We start from the raw sequence: 17342 nt of genomic DNA on the forward strand, positions 1-17342 counted from the left end.
CGGCTGGAGAGAACAGTTTGCCGCTCCCAATTGTTCTCTCCAACCGACCAACTCCCCTGGCATGCTATATTTCTCTATTTGGCCGATTTCTACTCTTTCCACCAGCCTCCCGAAGCCTGGTACAGGCTAGCTGCCACGCCAAGGCGTACGAAGTCTACCTTGCTCTGAACAATCTCTCTGTGAACCTTTGTGGGGTCTCTGGTGGGGGCGGCAAATTTCTGTGCAGACCAACAAAATGAAAAGGCTTTTTTTGTGATCACTTTTGGTCCCAAGTTTACCCTGGGATTACCTGGGACGGAGAGTGGACAAAACTAATGCGTTTTACTGCCGATTTATTACACCAGGGGCAATAATATAGTCATTACACGATCGCATTAGCACAAGAAGCTGTAATTAATGTCTTAGTGCAATTTCAGGGCGCCAAACTGGATTCTTAGTCAATTTCTGATCATTCTTTAACGTAGTAAGTTGCTTAAACCATATCCGCCCATAGCATACGAGGCAAAAATACGAAGTCTCTGACAGAAATAGTTGCTTGTTTTTGTATCGTAGCTATAGGCTGGTTCTAGCTTCTTATGGGTGGTACCCAAAAAATATAAAGAGATGCCTCGCCTGGTTTGTTATTAAGCTATTTCAAACTCTTCAATGATTATGAAAATGGACTAAGAAATGGCAGTGAATCTCAACATCAGACAGATTTCCTCATTCAGAATATTTCTTTGTTTTGCTGCCCTGAAATTGCATTGGATTGCTTTAAAGGTGGGTTATCCATGGATACCGTGATGCTGGTATGACATCGGTATGTCGTCCGTGTGTCACAGATTAAACACTAAATGACGTTATTTGGACAGAAGACAAACAAGTTGTCAGATAAGACCTTTCATTCGGAATTGGTGTTATCAGGAGAAAGGTAGTACCCGTTATAACGCCGTATAATGAGTCAATAGTCTGTCCCACCCACGATGTATATATTGACTGATGTAGGCTCATGTGTCTACCGAATTAGTACCCTGGAAGCCAAACTCGTTTTTGGGCCGCAAGAGCACTTCGCCCGCTGGTCTATTAAATCGCTACGGGGGAGTCTAGTCCGGGGGCTAGATGCAGGGCCGAATACTCCCCATGGGCTCAACTCCGATCCACCGCAGCGGTAATCGAGGTCTGCGGGCGAAGGGCTTCTGGCTGCCGATGGAAACGGTTAGCGGCCCGTAAACTTGCCTGGCACCCAGGGAACCGAATTAGTACCACACAACAACGCCATCTGTTGGTAGAAAACATCACTACTCCAAACACACTCAACCTACATGCAAGAAGGCCGCCTCTAGTTCTTTTGTGGCCGAATCGCTATTAAACTACAAACACACAATCCCTACGTGAATAGCCGGAGTGTTTGTAGGATTAAGTACATGGCTTCGTGAACTGGCAACCGACTCCAGACTTGGTAACCCTGTACTGTACATGTCACAGGTATGTTTTCAACGTTTGGTTGTTCAAACAACACATCCGTCAACTACATGCAAAATGGACGTGTCACGGTGTCTGGTCGTCATTTTCTTTCATTGGTGTTTTTCGTGATATTTCTGTTTCAATTTTCCATAAAATTGAACACATAGTATCTGGGTTTGGAGAACTCTTAGAATGAACTAACAAAGCAAAGAAGGCATAAATAAAATACCGACGAGCAATTCGGCTCCACTTGACTATATCTAGGACGTGCCTGTGTGTTAGTTATGTCTACTGACGGTGTTTTGTTCTAGACATGTACATATAATCCTACATTTGCTTTTCAACCGTAACAGACCCTATCACACTCCTGGCCCCCAACTTTATTTACCGACCACTTCAGCCAGAACTCTACAACATATCTTACTGTGCCTGGCCGCTGTCTTACCTTTTCTGGGATCCTTGTAGTCTATGATGTTTAGACCTGGCATGGACACGGTGAATGTTGTTGCCTGGGATAAAAAAAACACAAACACAACCCCAAACGTTTACAAGAATGATATCACCACACGTGTAACAACCAACAGCACAATTTTACGTAGTAGGATATGAATTACTGACTAAGGGCACAATGAAACAAATATCGTTGAGCAGTAGATATTTTGGATTGATCGTAACACAGACGGTATTGTGAAGGAATAGTTATGACAACCACAGGCCAGTGTTGCAACAGTCTTTTCACAGACCACGTTGTGCCAACAGTGCTTACCGTATATTTTACACCCACTGCCAATAGACGAGTGTTTTTTCCTGTAGTTTCTATACCACAGCTGGAGTGTGCTCAACTCAAATGGCGGGGAAACACTCGTTATCCCCTTCAAAGTTTTCCCGAACACGTGAAACACACCGTAGTAACAAGGGGTGACACATGCCGCTAGAGAGGACGTACCAAATCCAGCTAGAGCACCCAGTTTGTTACATAGAGATCAGTTTTTCATTGTAAATAAGCGTGAGGAAAAGTAGGGCAATTGAATTCAAAGCGTTTGTTGGGCAAACAGCTCTCACAAAGAGTCGGTCTGCACGGCGTCGGGTATTGCCTGTTGTTGGATAAACCAACCGTTTACTACCATTGCTGACTGCCTCAGAGCTTCTGAGAGAGATTTGCACTATCGGAATTTGACGTGAAAAAAAAAACCAAGCCATGAACACGTAACGTTACTACAATAGAATTTGGCGACAGATAAGTCTAACAAAAGAACCCCCAACCACAACAGAATAAGAAGTGGAACAGGTGAAACTTTACAGGTGAAATCACGCCCACCTTGTGTTTCATCTTTGACCAGTGGTCAGTATCTCCCCAGGACATCATGACTGGACTGTGACGGGACCAGAAGGTCATGCTAGAAAAAACACAACAAGAAAACATGAGTCTTAGGATAACTTCGAGTCTAGGAACAATTGAACGAAATGGCTGCATAATTGGGAGTTAACTTAGTGTAAGGAGAGTTCTACTTACTTGGATTTGCGAGGTTGGGGTGGTAAGGCGGTCATATTCGCCATGGTGAGATAGAAAAACTTGTCCTGTTGACTTTGGTCAAAGTTGAGCGTGGCCACGGACAAGATTTGCAACCGAGAAGTTGGATGTTAGCAACCGAGCGTGAATGGACGCGGCGTGCGCGGCGCAGCCTGCATGGACCCAGCTGAAACCCGGTTACCAACAACAAAAAAAGTCGTCTGATTCATCAGGTTTCCCCTTGAGCCCGTGTCACTGTGTGTATACTCAGGGACAATCCATTGTTAGCGACGGGGAGGGAGGATACATCAATTTTCTGACAGAAACTTACACCCAAATTAACAAAAAAATACACCTTTACTCGATAAAAGAATATCTCACACTGCTCAACATAGTTAACCAAAATCTTGTCCCTTGAAAAAGGAATGCAAATTTTGAGAGCACCCTGTACCGAACTGAAAGCACCTTCCCCGGCACACCGAACACCGCACGCTTTGTGTGATAAGTAGATGCCTGTGATAGGTTTTCGTTGACCCATTGTTGGGTTTACTCAAAGGGACAACCTATGAATAGAGCGGACTAATAAAAGAGGACTAAACAAAGAGCGTGTGTTTGAAGGGGGTGTGACATACCGTCAGTCCCCGGGCAAATAGACAGGTACAACCTGACTAGCACCTTCAGGCGTATGTGTGGGTGATTATTAAATCTCCAAGCAAGTTTTGGTGACTGTACCCATTTGGGTGGCGAAATGGTAACTGTCTGGCAAATAGATACAGCCAGGCCAATTTTACACTGTCTTTGCAGCTACCAAAAGATATGCTTGGAGATTAGGAGATTATATCGTTTTCGGAAACTACTCTCCAAGCAGAGGTTGGTGGGGAAGATTGTTACCTTTTTATCATATGTCCCGTTTTCTGTCGCTACTCACAAACAACAGAAAACGGGGTACACGATAGAAAGGTTACAATCTTCCCCACCAACCTGTGCTTGGAGAGTATTGGGAAACGAAGTACATCTCTCTCTCTCTCTCTCTCTCCCTCCTCTCTCTTTGAGTGTCCCTTTTCTCATTCTGTGATGTTATATCGGCGATAAGATTTTCTCTGTCACTTTTTAGTACAACATTCACATATAGGTTACAAACTAGAAAGGTAACATTTGCAAGCAAATGCAATATGTTTACCTCAGGATGGTCTTGCCTACGATTTAACGTTATACCTTTATTAGGAAAGGAAAGGTAGAAGGATAGTTTGCTTATATTACTGACTTTTATGTGCTGTGAGTAACATCAACGTTATAACGGGGGAATTTGAATGTGTTGCCGTTGTAAGGCCAAGTCTACCCGTATGCCACTCAAAGATCATTACCATAGACTAGTCTTGTAGTGCCATGTATAGGAGATACTAGGATATATATAGTTACATACCACAGTACCAATGATTCACTCAGCACACACTCTTACCATGTTTGCAATTAGGCCACAGCATGTAACTTTAATCAATGACATCCTCTGCAGACTGCAAGTAAACTTCGAGTCTTTTTGACAGCTTTAGTTACAAAGGACTTTGCTGCGCTCATCTCACTACCTTATTACATTTTTGTAAATAGGGAACAGGACGTAGGCTGAAATAATAATGATGATAAGTTTATTATTATTACAAATACATGACAGAAGGCTAATTGTAAATACGTATATCATACGAAATGATATACAATGATATGAAGAACTAATTCCTACAGTACACTTTAGTCTTTATACTACAGTATATAAGATATATATCAAGCCAGTTTTGTTGGGTTTTACTTGTTCTTTTGATCGCCGAGCCAGTGAATTATACCCACTTCTATAATAATTGTTCTTTGAAATTTTATATGAAAATCATTGCAATGATGATGAAAATCTACAGTTGTGTAAAATATTGGAACTACACACTCTATAAAACCATACATACATACTTAAAAGCTATACATGACTTAACTGTTACATATATTATGCAAATTTAACATACATAATGAATATTTACTGGCCAAATTGGAGATATAATGTGTTTCTAGAAATGGTTGTGATGTGTTGTATCCTTCTGTGGATGGCTGGGTTCAGCTCTGTTAGGTTCCTCCCCAGTTTTTCATGGACCAAGTTCTGCTTCCTTTCCTAGCAGAGGTCCAATCTTAAGAGTCTTAAGAGGATACAAACAGGAGAGTAAGCATTTCAAATGTGATCAGAAACTGATATTAACCTTATTATGTTTAGAGAGATAACTTCATCACGGGATATGCATCATCGGGATACGGAATTTTTCGGGATAGGCGTCCCGATAAATCCCGCGAGATATCCGCGTGTGGTGCGAGATCTCGTCTACCGCGGGTCCTGTCACCGATGGCGGCGTGCCAAATGTTTATTTTTACGTCCTGTCGGGCGATCTGGGCAGGGCCAATGGAGCACCCTGACGTCAGTCAATTTTGCTAAAATTTTTATTCACTGATAGCACAGGAGTGTACATTGTGTATAACGCGTTCCTCACGCGGTAATAGGTGAACTGCTACATTTTATTTATAAAGCTATTGTGCAGCGAAAAACTCACGAAAACTGTAAGAAAATAGCAGGAATGAATTTTTTAATAACCCCAATTCGTCTCCGGTGAGTTTCGGCAAGTTTATAAACCTTCAAATAAAATGGGGCGTACCGGCTGTAGTAGTAGTTGTATTTCATTGTGACATCTTGTACTAAATTGGCTTGTTGAGGTCTACTCATCTTCTCATAAGCAGACTGCGTCAAGTAGTCTCTGTATTACGAAAATTAGGAACGTTTGCACATCAAAATCCCGCGGCAAGCGTCTCACCCCTCCCATGCAAACACGTACACATAAAATAAATAAACCCTTGCATCAACAATCAACGATCCGACCACGTCCATTGACGTACGTATTACCCTGAAAGCAAGTACTTCCACGCGGCTGGCAAAAAATCTTCCGGTGGAAAAAGCATTCTCGTTCTCGATGTCACTTGTGAAAACGTTGTTGTTTTGGAATGGAATCGGGATGAGAAAAATACAATGCCGCTTGCAGGACTGAGGCGGAAAATCGCTACAATCGCCAGGGCGGCCGGAGTCTCTGGGGCGGAGCATCGAGCCTTTGAGTTTGAAATCTTGCCGCCCAGCCAGTGGGCGGGTTCCCGTCTGTGTGCTGTGATTGGCGCCGCGCGGTGATAGCTATGCTGCGTGCCGTTTCTATGGCAACGTGGCCCAGTCACAGAAATGTATCAATTCTTGTTCGTCGCTGATCGTAAACACAGCCAAGAGGCGTAAAGAACTTTTTAATTATGCTTCGCCCCCCCTCTTTTGTATAATGTTTAATCTCCCTTCCGCAGCTCCGTGCGTCGACCTCCCCTACTCTACGGAGAAAAATGAACTTCTGGCGACATGGCACGTGGATGTGTTAGATTTTATATCTGAGATCGCGCGGGTCGGGTGACATCAAAAGCAGTACTTAGCGGGCCGTCCACATCGCAAGGTCAGACAGAAATTCTCGTACCAAGAAGGTTGTATTATTTTGTTATCGTTCTAAACATTATTAAGCCACTAAAATTTTCGATATTAAAAAGAAATATTTGATTAATAACACTAGCCGTTTGTGCTAATGTTATCATCATGCATAATTTGGAAACAAACATGCGCCGCACCGTCTGTCTGTAAAAATCTTAGTCAACATGGTTCCCGAAAAATCCCGGGATATCCCGATGAATCCCGATTTGATGCTTATCCCATGAACGGTACTGTATTATCCCGAAAAAGATTGAAACTGCCTGACAAAACGACAAAATGTAATGTTATATCCATGTTGTATCATGTCATCAGTAATAAACGTAAACAAACCGCCCCCCCTCCCCCGGCCCCGCACCCACATTACAAAGTCGACAATAGTTACAGATGAACACAAATATTCTGTTTACTTTATTTTCAAAACGGCAGCAAGCCTAAATCTCTATACATACGAGATTCTATCAAGTCAGGAGCTAGTAAATTATGAGTGTTTTTTTTTATTTGAGCCGGCGGTTTTATGCAAAAATTACACAAAGTCGCCGGCGTTCTGTGGAAATCTGCAGTCCTACTTGTGGATATTGAACCCAAAATCCCAATGCAATATTCTCTACTCGAGACTGGTATTCATATGACCGTATTTTACGAAGAAAAATGAAAACTTACCGCTGACATTGATCCACCGATCTCTTCTCCTGTCATACAAGGGCGGATGCCCATATTTGGAAAGCTCGGGTGTTCCGTGCGTAGCGCTAGGGTCAATGACCCGCGGTTATCGAACACGCTGTTCCATTGTTCCATGGTTGTTCGAATGTTCCAAACGCGTTCTTTTTGTTCGATTTTTGGCTTAAAATGCAACTTTTTTCACCCATTTTTTGCCAATAAAATCATTTTCTGACATCTATGTTGGCCAAAATGACCAAGGTTCAATGTCTAACGTACCAACCTACCAGCATGCTGAATTTCATTTTCCTCCAAGCTCTAATTACGAAAATATGGACGTTTTTTAGGTGTTTGGAACGGAAGAGGAGGAGGAGGAAGAGGAAACAGAGCAAATATAATATGTTTCCTTCGGTAAACATAATTACAGTCATCATGTAACGTTATACATGTAAGCAGACTCATTCAAACACTGTACACTGTCACTCTAGACTATTTACAGTCTGGTGAACTGTACGTGTATGTCACGGGCCGGTTCATTTCCTTCATACCATCAGTCAACCAGCTCATATGATACAAGGACTTTTAGTCTGCTATCCAGTCTATCGTGGTTGTGGCAGGCTGTCTTCGGGGCTCTGATAGTTTTTCCCCCGTCCAGCTCAACAGACCGCACGGTGGGAGTGTTACGCCTGTAGGCGAGTTGATTGTGGTGGGGCTAAACTGGAATCTAACTGAGCTACCGTCGTGCGAAACCTACCATATAACCTAGCTGAGTCGGGCGGGGAAGACTTCTACAGCCCCGAAGAGAACCCGCCCCAAACGCGATAGACTTGGACACCAGGCTAAAGGATTTTCGGCATCCAGACTATCGGTGTACATAATGAAGCCAATTGAGAACATAAAGCGTTTGGCACAAGCGTGTGAAGTGCCCACTTGTTCTATTGAGTGTCGAAAACCCGCCCTGGGCCAGACCAATTAACGCCATTTGATGTGTGTATTGATAAGGGACTCTTGAAAAGAGTTTCTCACTCTGTGTTCAGTGGTCCAGCAACTGCCGGCTGACCTTTCATGGCGTCGGGTCATCTCTATGGTAACCCAACCGATATATCAATGCTTCATGTTACTCCGAGTCTAGAGTAGACTGGGCTCCAAATCCAAACGCAGTTTGTTCGATAAAATAGTGTTTTCTACAAGTCAACATGAATATTATTCTTGTATTGTTAAAAAGGGGAACAGAATTTACAACTACGGTAACGCGTAACTACTTACAGAGGTCATTGGAAACAGAATACTGTAAAAATACTCACGTACCCCAAGCATAGTATTTACTAAACATTCATTCTCTAAGTATAGGCACAACACTTTAGAATTTAGGAAAATAGAAATCACGGCAGAGGCAAAAGGTACAAACCTGGTGCAACATGAGCAAGGAAAGGCACGAAGAAAAACTGCAAACTGACACACCAGACTCACACTATGTATTACTGTAGGCTGTTTCGCGTCTCAAAAAAAACTATAGTGAAACTCGGTTTTAAAGCTTCGCGGCCTTGGTATGATTATGAGATTATGAAATTTCTAGTGACGAAGATACTGTAATTGGCCATTTTTTCGCGGTACTTTTATATTTGCGCTTTTCGTGGCCACTTCTGTATGGCAAACATTGCTGGTGATTTATAATACAAATAATTTACCAACTTTCTTTTTTCCTGCACCTGCCGCCATTGCGAACATATGTTACATGTACATTGTAGCTCTTCGAACATGTCCCTTTTTCTCATACTGCGAAATTTTGCTACCGTGAACATATTAAAAGTGAATTACAGTATAGCGGCATTAGTCTATGCGGGATGACTTTTCGCGAGGAAGTACTTTTGTCTTGTCCTAGACGTGTTTTAAGTCGTAGGGAGAAAGTCTTTGTTCGTAACATCCGTATGTAATCTCCAGAGATTTTAACTCTCTCGCTGAGTCTTGCCTTGTATAATTACAATAACAACCACAAAGCGAAAACGCCCCAAGCGGGCGTAAGTAGATTACATCTTGCAGGTTGCAATTATAGACAAGATTAAGACAACCTACTTTACAAAAGCATTGGAAACGACTTTGCTTCGCAGAGGGACAGCATAGCCTCCGTAGCAGGCTTATAGAACTGGGGGTTTGGCGGTCTTCGGCTGTTTTCTGATTAGCCCAGTTCTAAAAACGGGGGTAATTCAACCAGGCCGGCTATGTTGTTTATATGCAATCAGAAAATAGCACATAAAAGCTCCCAAAGACCCTGAAGACCCCCAAAACCTCCAGTTTTTGGCATGCTATAGAGGCTAGGCATAGCAAATGAATGTTTTCTTCCTCCTTTTCTGTTGGTCTTCTCAGAATATGACTCAAAGTTGGTGTGACCCTCCAATTTTAATAATTCATTTCAAGCTTAAACATCTTCGATCACTGAGGCAAAAAAAGTCTTCAGATCACTCAATACTTCAATAAAACCCATCGAGCTTTTGTCCAACCGACAAAGAAAGCATGATTGATTTCTTAAACCCTTTCTCTCTGACCTGATTATATCAAATCTTGTCCAAACATTTTCGCCGGCAGCAGACATTCTTATCGATTCTAAAGCCTCAGACAGAAATTCTTTGCTGTGGCCTTGTCTACACATTTTGACAACAAAAGAAAGGACCTGAATGAAAGTGCCAAGTGTTGGGACGCAAACTGTCAAATACATACCATGAAATATTTCTTATCTTACCCACAGTTGGTTATGGTTGCTTCACCTTTGCGATATGTCCATCAAATATCATCTTTGAACCGTAGTAAAAGATATATTTTGTTATTTTTTGGCCCAGCCTTTGCAAATTGGAGTATCCCAAGGGATATAGTGTTTACACCAGTTTTTAGTAAAACCCCACACGATAAGCTGCCATACGTTACACTCCCGATCCCCAGAGAACCAACGTGAAATTAACCTATCTAACAGCCGACTTGCTCGAGACAAAACACAACAAAGAAGATCATATACACCACATTACCTGTAGAATTCCCAGGGTCCGCCAGTTGATTCAAGCTGAGATGTTACGTGCGATTTGGTGTGACACATGCCGGCACACCGGCCGGTAGTAACCGCACCCAAGCGTATCCAAACAAAATAGCCCAGTATGGGCAAGATGAATTAACCACCTGTTACGTTTGGTGACAGCAGGCGAACGGAATATCTCACCTTCTTATCATGGAATGTAGTTAGTCAAGATAATTACAGAAATCCCGCCAAGCTTATATGAGTAAAAAAATACAAGTTCTGGGTAGTGCCATTGCTATATTGAATGATTTAATCAGAAGTTGGTCTGTTCGTCTTTCGTCCTTTCTATAGTATTTATCTATCTATACTGTATATTTCACTTTCTTTAATAGACCTGTTTACCTTTCAGTTATTGCTAGATTTCAAGATTTCAGGGATTTCAAATTTTGTACAGAAATCTTTTTTTCAAAGTAGCAATGCTAGTAGTCCAAAAGATCATATACTAAAGCAAATGAGTTGGGATTCATTTCGGAATATATCTGTTTAGATATGGGTATGGTGAAGAAACGGCTTCTAATTTCGTCTTCTTGGTCGTGTATGTGATGGTTTTAGAATTTGAAATATTCTGTTAGACATCGCCATCATTACAGTGAGTCAACATCACAATCTACCAATGTACAAATGTACCTTTTAATTCATTCCTGTGAGGTCTACAGCATGTATTTTCAACCAAGTTTTCAAAACTAATTCTACACATTCATAAACACGCACACTAGGACATGGCAATGTGATTCACAACATTTAATGACGATAATTTCCTTTCAGTTGTTCACTGTGGCTCGCTGTTGATGTTACCATTTGGTGTTGTCCACTCGTTTTATCTGCAGTTCGAAAGGAATAGCGCTAGGTGGCGTAACCAGCTTATGCGGTGGTGGCGTCTCCGCCGACCAGGGTGTCGAACTGGTTCTGGATGGAAGCGACGATCTGCGTGGCGTCATCGATGTAGGGCTGGGTAACACCAAGGATCTGGTCTGTGGGCAAAACGGTACAATCAAAGATTACTACTATTCTTTTTTTTTCGATTAGTACATTGGTAGCTTAATAATTTCGTTCTTTGTAGTGGCCAGTTTCGCTTTTAGCAAGTGAGTATTGTAAAAGGATGCTTCCGCAATGTTTGAAGTTCGAAAGTGAAATAATTGTGTAGTATATTAGAAAATTATACAAGACACATGTTCGAAGTATTAGGATTTTGCGGTAAGTGATAACAACGAAAACCGCAGAAACAAGAATTCGGAGATCTCACACCTCCATGAAATGTTTAGATGTTGTGTCCTCCTCTCATGGTGTATACAAGTATTTCTCTAACGTGCATGGGAAACAACACCAGCTGCTAGTTGTCAAGGAGGTCATGTAACGATGTAGACGTGATAAATGACTTTTTCCCTTGGGGCGTCTCCACTGAACCCAACCATATCCATTCAAACCTGAACTAAGGGTCATGCGGAAACACAGACACACACACGGACACACGCCAAAAACCATACAGACTAGGGTGCGTACCGTAGGTCTGCTGCAGAGAGGTCTGCACGTTCTGCACCAGCTGGCTGCCGTGGTCCAGGATGGCGGCGCCGGTGGCGGTGGCAGCATCAACCAGCTGTAAAAAAAACGGACATGTCGCCATGAAACAGGCACTACAACATGTACAAAATATAGCTGTACCGATGTATTGTGTAGATCATTAAAGGTTGCATAGAGAATGTGAAACATTTGATGAAGACACTGTGCGTTGTCTCGTACAGGGCAATACGACTCTCGGTCTTCGAAACTAATGCCCAGCAGATCTCTTATTCGTTTATTACTTACGTTCGACCCCAGGTACAACTTTTCATGGACCAAATAACACCTGGAGACATTAAGACGTTTGTCTAGCAGAGATTATCAGACATGAACTAGCGAACGTAAGTTAAGGCTTAGCCAGCGAACACTTTCCTAATGCCCCATCATCGCGTGAACTGAGATAAGATAATATGAGGACAATAAGAGGGATATGTTACCGTCTGGAAGGCGTTCTGGGCCTGCTGGATAGCGGGGGCGAACAGGGAGGAGGCAGCGGCGGTCAGGTCATCGAAGAACCCGCGGGCACGGGCCTGGAACACATGAGGGGTCAGAAATCACCGTAAAGAACAGCACTTTTATCAGAAGCTTTAGACTGGTGATGCAGACCAAAGGAAATGCCGCCATATCTTCGTGGAGACCTATTGTAGGCCATTGTATTTTTTATTTCTTCCCTCGTATAATTGTTTTCTACCCTCCACAACATTTTAAAGCATGTTGTTTTCCCATTTTACGTGCCAGAGCTTCAAGAACCCTGACTTTAATCTGATCTTGTGTCCTTGACCTTGGAAAAGACACTTTTACACGACTTTCCTCGCTTCACTCTGGTGAAAATGAGCATTGTTCTCTGCGTTAATTGGAGGTGGCATAGAAATAAGTTGAAAACGTCACGTCAAGTCATTACATGTTGGAATAAAGAATTCCATCCACTCACCATCTTCTGCACAGCGCCAGCCATCTTAGCCTGCATCTCCTTGCTGCGCTTCCTGATGGTGAACTTGCTCTTCACACCGCTGATCAGCATCTTTCCACCTGTGACCAGGTTAACAGAGAGAACGTCAGTGTTAGAGCGTAATAAACAGAAGTATTTTGTCCGAAACTTTATAGCTTTTTTTGCAATTCAATATGGATAATACAGGACATGGTGGTGAGGTACTCTAGCTATAGCTAATTTTAAGCTCACAACGTTATAGCTTTATAGCTTTGTGCCAACAGAATGTACAAGGACGTCAGTGTTAGAGCTTAAAAAAGAAGTATTTTGTCCAAAACTTTATAGCTTTGTGCCATGCAACAGAATGTAAAAGTCTGGATGATTTAATCACCAAGTGGTTCTAGGGTCCGGCTTGTTTTCATATGCGTGTTTCTTTATGTACGATTTGACAGACTTTGGGAAATCGCCAAGATAATACATTGTACTGTAAGATATGATCGAAACTTTAGAGTAGCTCGTAATATACTAGTATCCAGATTTTCAACGGTGGAATGCTGGCTCGGTTCATATAGGTAATATCCACCAACTTGAGAGAAATGTTGCCTCTCTATTCCTCTTTTACAGATATTTTCATGGTCATAGCTCTGCAGAACTCACCCAACTAGTTCCACCACTCAGAACTTAAAGCGATCTACTAGGTTCTCCACTAGCTCAAACAAGTAACTTCACCGTCCAAATTCCTTGTTCGAAATCATTTTACAGTGACAGTTTCTTTCCCCGTACGGCCAAGCTTTGGAATTCCCTCCCTGACAAGTGTTTCCCACCAACCTACAATCTACAGGCTTCCAAATCAAACGTTCACCGCCATCTCTTGACATAGCCATGTTTCTGTCATATTTCTAGTTCAATGCTGAGAAGTGGTCGTATAGGCCTTGCATTGAACCACTCCGTTAAAAAAAATTGCGTGGTGTTTAAAAAATGCGGGCAAAAGTTTTGCTTACGGGATCCGGTGGTCCCGGTGAGCCCGTTGATGAGGTTGCTGAGCTCGCCCTGGACGGTCTGAGTCACGCTGTCAACAGCCTGCTGCACGGCCCCGGCCAGACCGTCAAAACCATCCTGGATGATCTGGCCGAGCTGTTCCAGGAAAAAAGTAGATTGGAGTTCGATGAATTTCGTATTCTTAAGGAAACTAGACAAACATACACGTCCTGAACTTAGCTCGTAAGGCAAAAACGTACAAAAAAGGTCTTTCATTCATCAGCAATATTTATGCAATCCTACTAAGACTCTCTCGCAATCTGTTGTCACATTGACTGAAGAAATGGTAGCACAGTCAGGCTACCAGCTATTTACTGTTTGCAGGTGCCAATTCCGTAGTTATTCCTGGCCAATTCTCTTTTCAGTCGCTTTCCGAAGCCTGGTAGAGGCTACTACACTCTTGTTAAGATGCAGCAAGGATACGGCAAGGAAAGATTCCATTTAAACCTGGACATGGGCGGGGTTAACAAATTTAAGAGGTAAGCTGGGGGACAAATATACCTCAGTCAGCAGCTGCCTCTTCCTCTTGCCGGAGACGAGGTTGGTCAGCGCGTCTCCGGCACTTTGTACCGCTTCTCCCACTAACTGCTGGGCGGCCTGGCCGAGAACGGGCACGTAGGTGTCAACAAGCTCTGAAACGGTGTGATGAGACAGGTGTTAGACGAAGCATTAATTGTATTCAAGATTATTTCCCTAGTTTTAGAATTTTAGATAGAAAAGAAAAATTCACATACCTCATGAAACTCGATAATCCTCGTTTTACGCGCTACATCTGTTCTTACATTTACAACTGTTTTAAGAAGCGAGAAGAAGCAGAACCTGTACATATGTAGTTTTACTATAGATATATTTTAGTCTACCATCGCTGTTTACCATGACCTGTACATAGTTCGAATGAGCAAAGATGTACAGTAAAAGGTCTTTCATTCATTCATTAAGCGATTAAAGTGCAATCTTTCGGCAGATGTTTTGTGTAAGACTTCACCAAATCGCCAGTGCGCGTCGCCAGCTCACATCCCGATCGCAATCTTTCTCGGTGCTGACGAAAGTGACAATAATTTTCGGAAGTACTTCAGTCTCGAGCTCTGTGCCACCATATCATAGTGCGAGCAGATGTTACAGACTTAAAGTGATACACAAACGAAGCACTAAGCGAGTTCAATGCAATCTTTCCCGGTGACAATTACGAAAGTATTCACTCTCTGTTCCACCATAGGAATATCCTTGTCTGTATCATATAATGCTTGATTGCATTTGATACACTACACAAAAGTCATTCTTTGTGGACATCGTAGTATTAGTATTAGTATTAGTAGTATTAGTAGTATTAGTAGTATTAGTAGTAGTAGTAGTAGTAGTAGTAGTAGTAGAGTAGTAGTAGTAGTAGTAGTAGTAGTAGTAGTAGAGTAGTAGTAGTAGTAGAGTAGTAGAAGTAGTAGTAGTAGCAGTAGTAGTAGTAGTAGTAGTAGTAGTAGTAAGCCTTTGTCGTAAAGCATGCATAAAGATTCCGTTTTTTCCTTTGCGCGTACATTTACGCATGTTTTAAAGATAGGATTTCGTGCAGTGAACGAATGAGTCTGAAATGATGAGAGGAGTCCTACAGATGACTTCTATCTCTGCCCTACCCTGGATGCCAAACTAGTATCGGGCCGTTAGCCGTTTTCCTTCGGCAGCCAAGAGCCCTTCGCCCGCCTATCTAAATTACCGCTACGGGGGAGTTGAGCTCGAGGGGTTTGTCCGGCCCTAGAACTCTCCCCGGGCTAGACTCCCCCGTAGCGTAATTTACATCAGCGGGCGAAGGGCTCTTGCGTCCGGGAAAACGAGTTCTGGATTCCAGGGTATCTCTGCCCGGTCGGTACCAACTGTCTATCGGACTGAACGAGTTACCTTGGGCGGCGAGCTGGGCGGCATCAACCACGGGGTCCAGCAGGTTGGTCTGGACGCCGTCCCACAGGTCGCTCCAGAAGTCGGCCTTGGCGCCAGCCAGAAGGGCCAGGAACAAAATAGCTGTCTTCATCTACAGGTGAAGGAGAAACATATTGCTGTCATGGCTAGGTGCAACATGACGATATAGAAGTGTCACACACAGGTCTCAAAAAGTCCTCATTCGCCACCAAGATTTCCAAGTAATTTGAGCGTCTTGGAAGACAGGCTTAAACAGTGTTTCTACTGAGGAATCTCTCTCCGTGGAAAGAGTAGAAACTGGCCAAATACTGAAATAGACAGATGATATGCCAGGGAAGTTGATCCGCACTACGAAAACAGTTCGGGAGAGACAAACTGTTCTTTTCGGTCAATTTTCACTCTTTCTAGCCGTTTTCCCAAGCCTTGTAGAGGCTATGACCTGTGCCGTTTCCGTCTCAGTCACGCGTTTACACTACACATACAAAAACGCAAGAGTTAAAAGAAAAACGGAACGTACCTTTTTTGGTGATTTTTTTCTTGCCTCCTCGTGAGATGGTCAGGAATGTGGCGGACTGCTGTGGGGCAGAAGACTTTATACCGAACCCTGAGAACAGCGCACCTGTCCCCGGTACCGGTGAGGTGGAAGAGACCCTGTTTGCGCCTAGGTTATCATTTTACAAACTTCCACACCCTTCCACATCCGTCATGTCCGTATGCCCCATTACAAACATCCAAATCTTCACGTTGGAGTTTTCCCATTGACTCAGCTGAAAATATATTTTTGTATTTTTTATTCTTAAATTAATTTTCATTTTTTTTCTATAATATTTTTTTGTGTTTTAATTGTGTTCAATTTCATATATCATATTCCTGCCCAAGTGGGCGAAATGCACATGTGACCTGGGAAAGAAGTGACATGACTTTGCGGCCCCCTAGCGGCTTGTTCTGGAACTGCAGAAGCTTTGGAAAATATTCGAAGGAGGATAACTCAAGAACCGATCGACGGATCATCATGATTTTGGTATGTGGGTAGCTTAAAGAATGCTTGACATAATAAAATGATAGTTATGCAAATCAGCAGCTAATAAGCATAATTCATGAGGAAATGCTATAAATCTGCTACCTACCATGATATGATTATTCAAACATGTGGCATGTGTAATGGTGAAGAAGAAGAACATTGGCAGATAGTGGTTATGCAAATGAATGCCCTATTTGCATAATTAATGCGAAAAAGCTATTATTCCATACTTGTAGCATTTTTTAATCAAGTGGAGGCAGACATCACTAAAAATCACATATTCAAATCAGGACCTCATTTGCATAATTTATGAAGAAATTCTAGATTAGCCATGTTTCATAAGACAAGACTGTCATTAGGTGAATAACATGATCAACTGATGTAATTCATGCAAATGGAGATCTTCAGATCTTGTTTTCATGATTAATGAAAGTCATTTAAAACTCGTCAACATTCGTCAAGGCCCAAGGGTAATATCGTTTGGCGAAGGTATGAAATCGTGGAACTCTAGTTTTTCTCTGACATTGTATGTGTAGTTTCAAGCCATCACCTGACATTTTTTATCATATCTAACTATTGTCATATGTCATATCAGCGGTCATATGACGTTCATGCTTTTTTTCACACCCTTGCCACGCCCTCAAAGAACGGAAGCGCAATATACTTGTTCTTTCAGCAACT

The 17342-nt window shown here is 42.5% G+C and overlaps 3 protein-coding genes across 6 annotated transcripts in view; all 3 read right to left on the bottom strand.

The window, feature by feature from the left end:
- The window catches only part of LOC109466270, a 6518-nt gene extending 3302 nt beyond the window's left edge, over positions 1 to 3216 (bottom strand). Inside the window, exons 1-4 of one of the 4 annotated variants that reach the window (XM_019763972.1) lie at positions 2957 to 3216; positions 2762 to 2840; positions 1889 to 1952; positions 159 to 218 (exon numbers count right to left, since the gene is read on the bottom strand). In XM_019763972.1, coding sequence (XP_019619531.1) covers positions 159 to 218; positions 1889 to 1952; positions 2762 to 2840; positions 2957 to 3000 — 247 coding nt within the window. In that variant the 5' untranslated portion in view covers positions 3001 to 3216. The remainder of the gene's footprint in view (positions 1 to 158; positions 219 to 1888; positions 1953 to 2761; positions 2841 to 2956) is intronic. The other 3 variants (XM_019763973.1, XM_019763974.1, XM_019763975.1) reach the window with 3 other exon arrangements.
- LOC109466269 (cyclic nucleotide-binding domain-containing protein 2-like) overlaps positions 1 to 10311 on the bottom strand; it is a 31794-nt gene extending 21483 nt beyond the window's left edge. The window contains exon 1 of the mRNA XM_019763971.1: positions 10166 to 10311. The gene's annotated coding sequence lies outside the window, so the exon portion shown is untranslated. The remainder of the gene's footprint in view (positions 1 to 10165) is intronic.
- Positions 10312 to 10938: 627 nt separating this feature from the next.
- Positions 10939 to 16270, bottom strand: LOC109466266. The gene is made up of 8 exons (XM_019763963.1): positions 16161 to 16270; positions 15623 to 15754; positions 14237 to 14367; positions 13699 to 13831; positions 12701 to 12798; positions 12207 to 12299; positions 11713 to 11806; positions 10939 to 11183 (listed from the first exon to the last, which is right to left on the bottom strand). The coding sequence occupies exons 2-8, from the start codon at positions 15750 to 15752 to the stop codon at positions 11074 to 11076; spliced, it is 789 nt and encodes a 262-aa protein (XP_019619522.1). The 5' UTR covers positions 15753 to 15754; positions 16161 to 16270; the 3' UTR covers positions 10939 to 11073.
- Between the last annotated feature and the right edge of the window lie 1072 nt (positions 16271 to 17342).

This window comes from Branchiostoma belcheri, unplaced genomic scaffold (genome assembly GCF_001625305.1).
Source record: "Branchiostoma belcheri isolate BF01 breed outbred unplaced genomic scaffold, Haploidv18h27 scaffold161, whole genome shotgun sequence".
Classification (NCBI taxonomy): domain Eukaryota; kingdom Metazoa; phylum Chordata; class Leptocardii; order Amphioxiformes; family Branchiostomatidae; genus Branchiostoma; species Branchiostoma belcheri.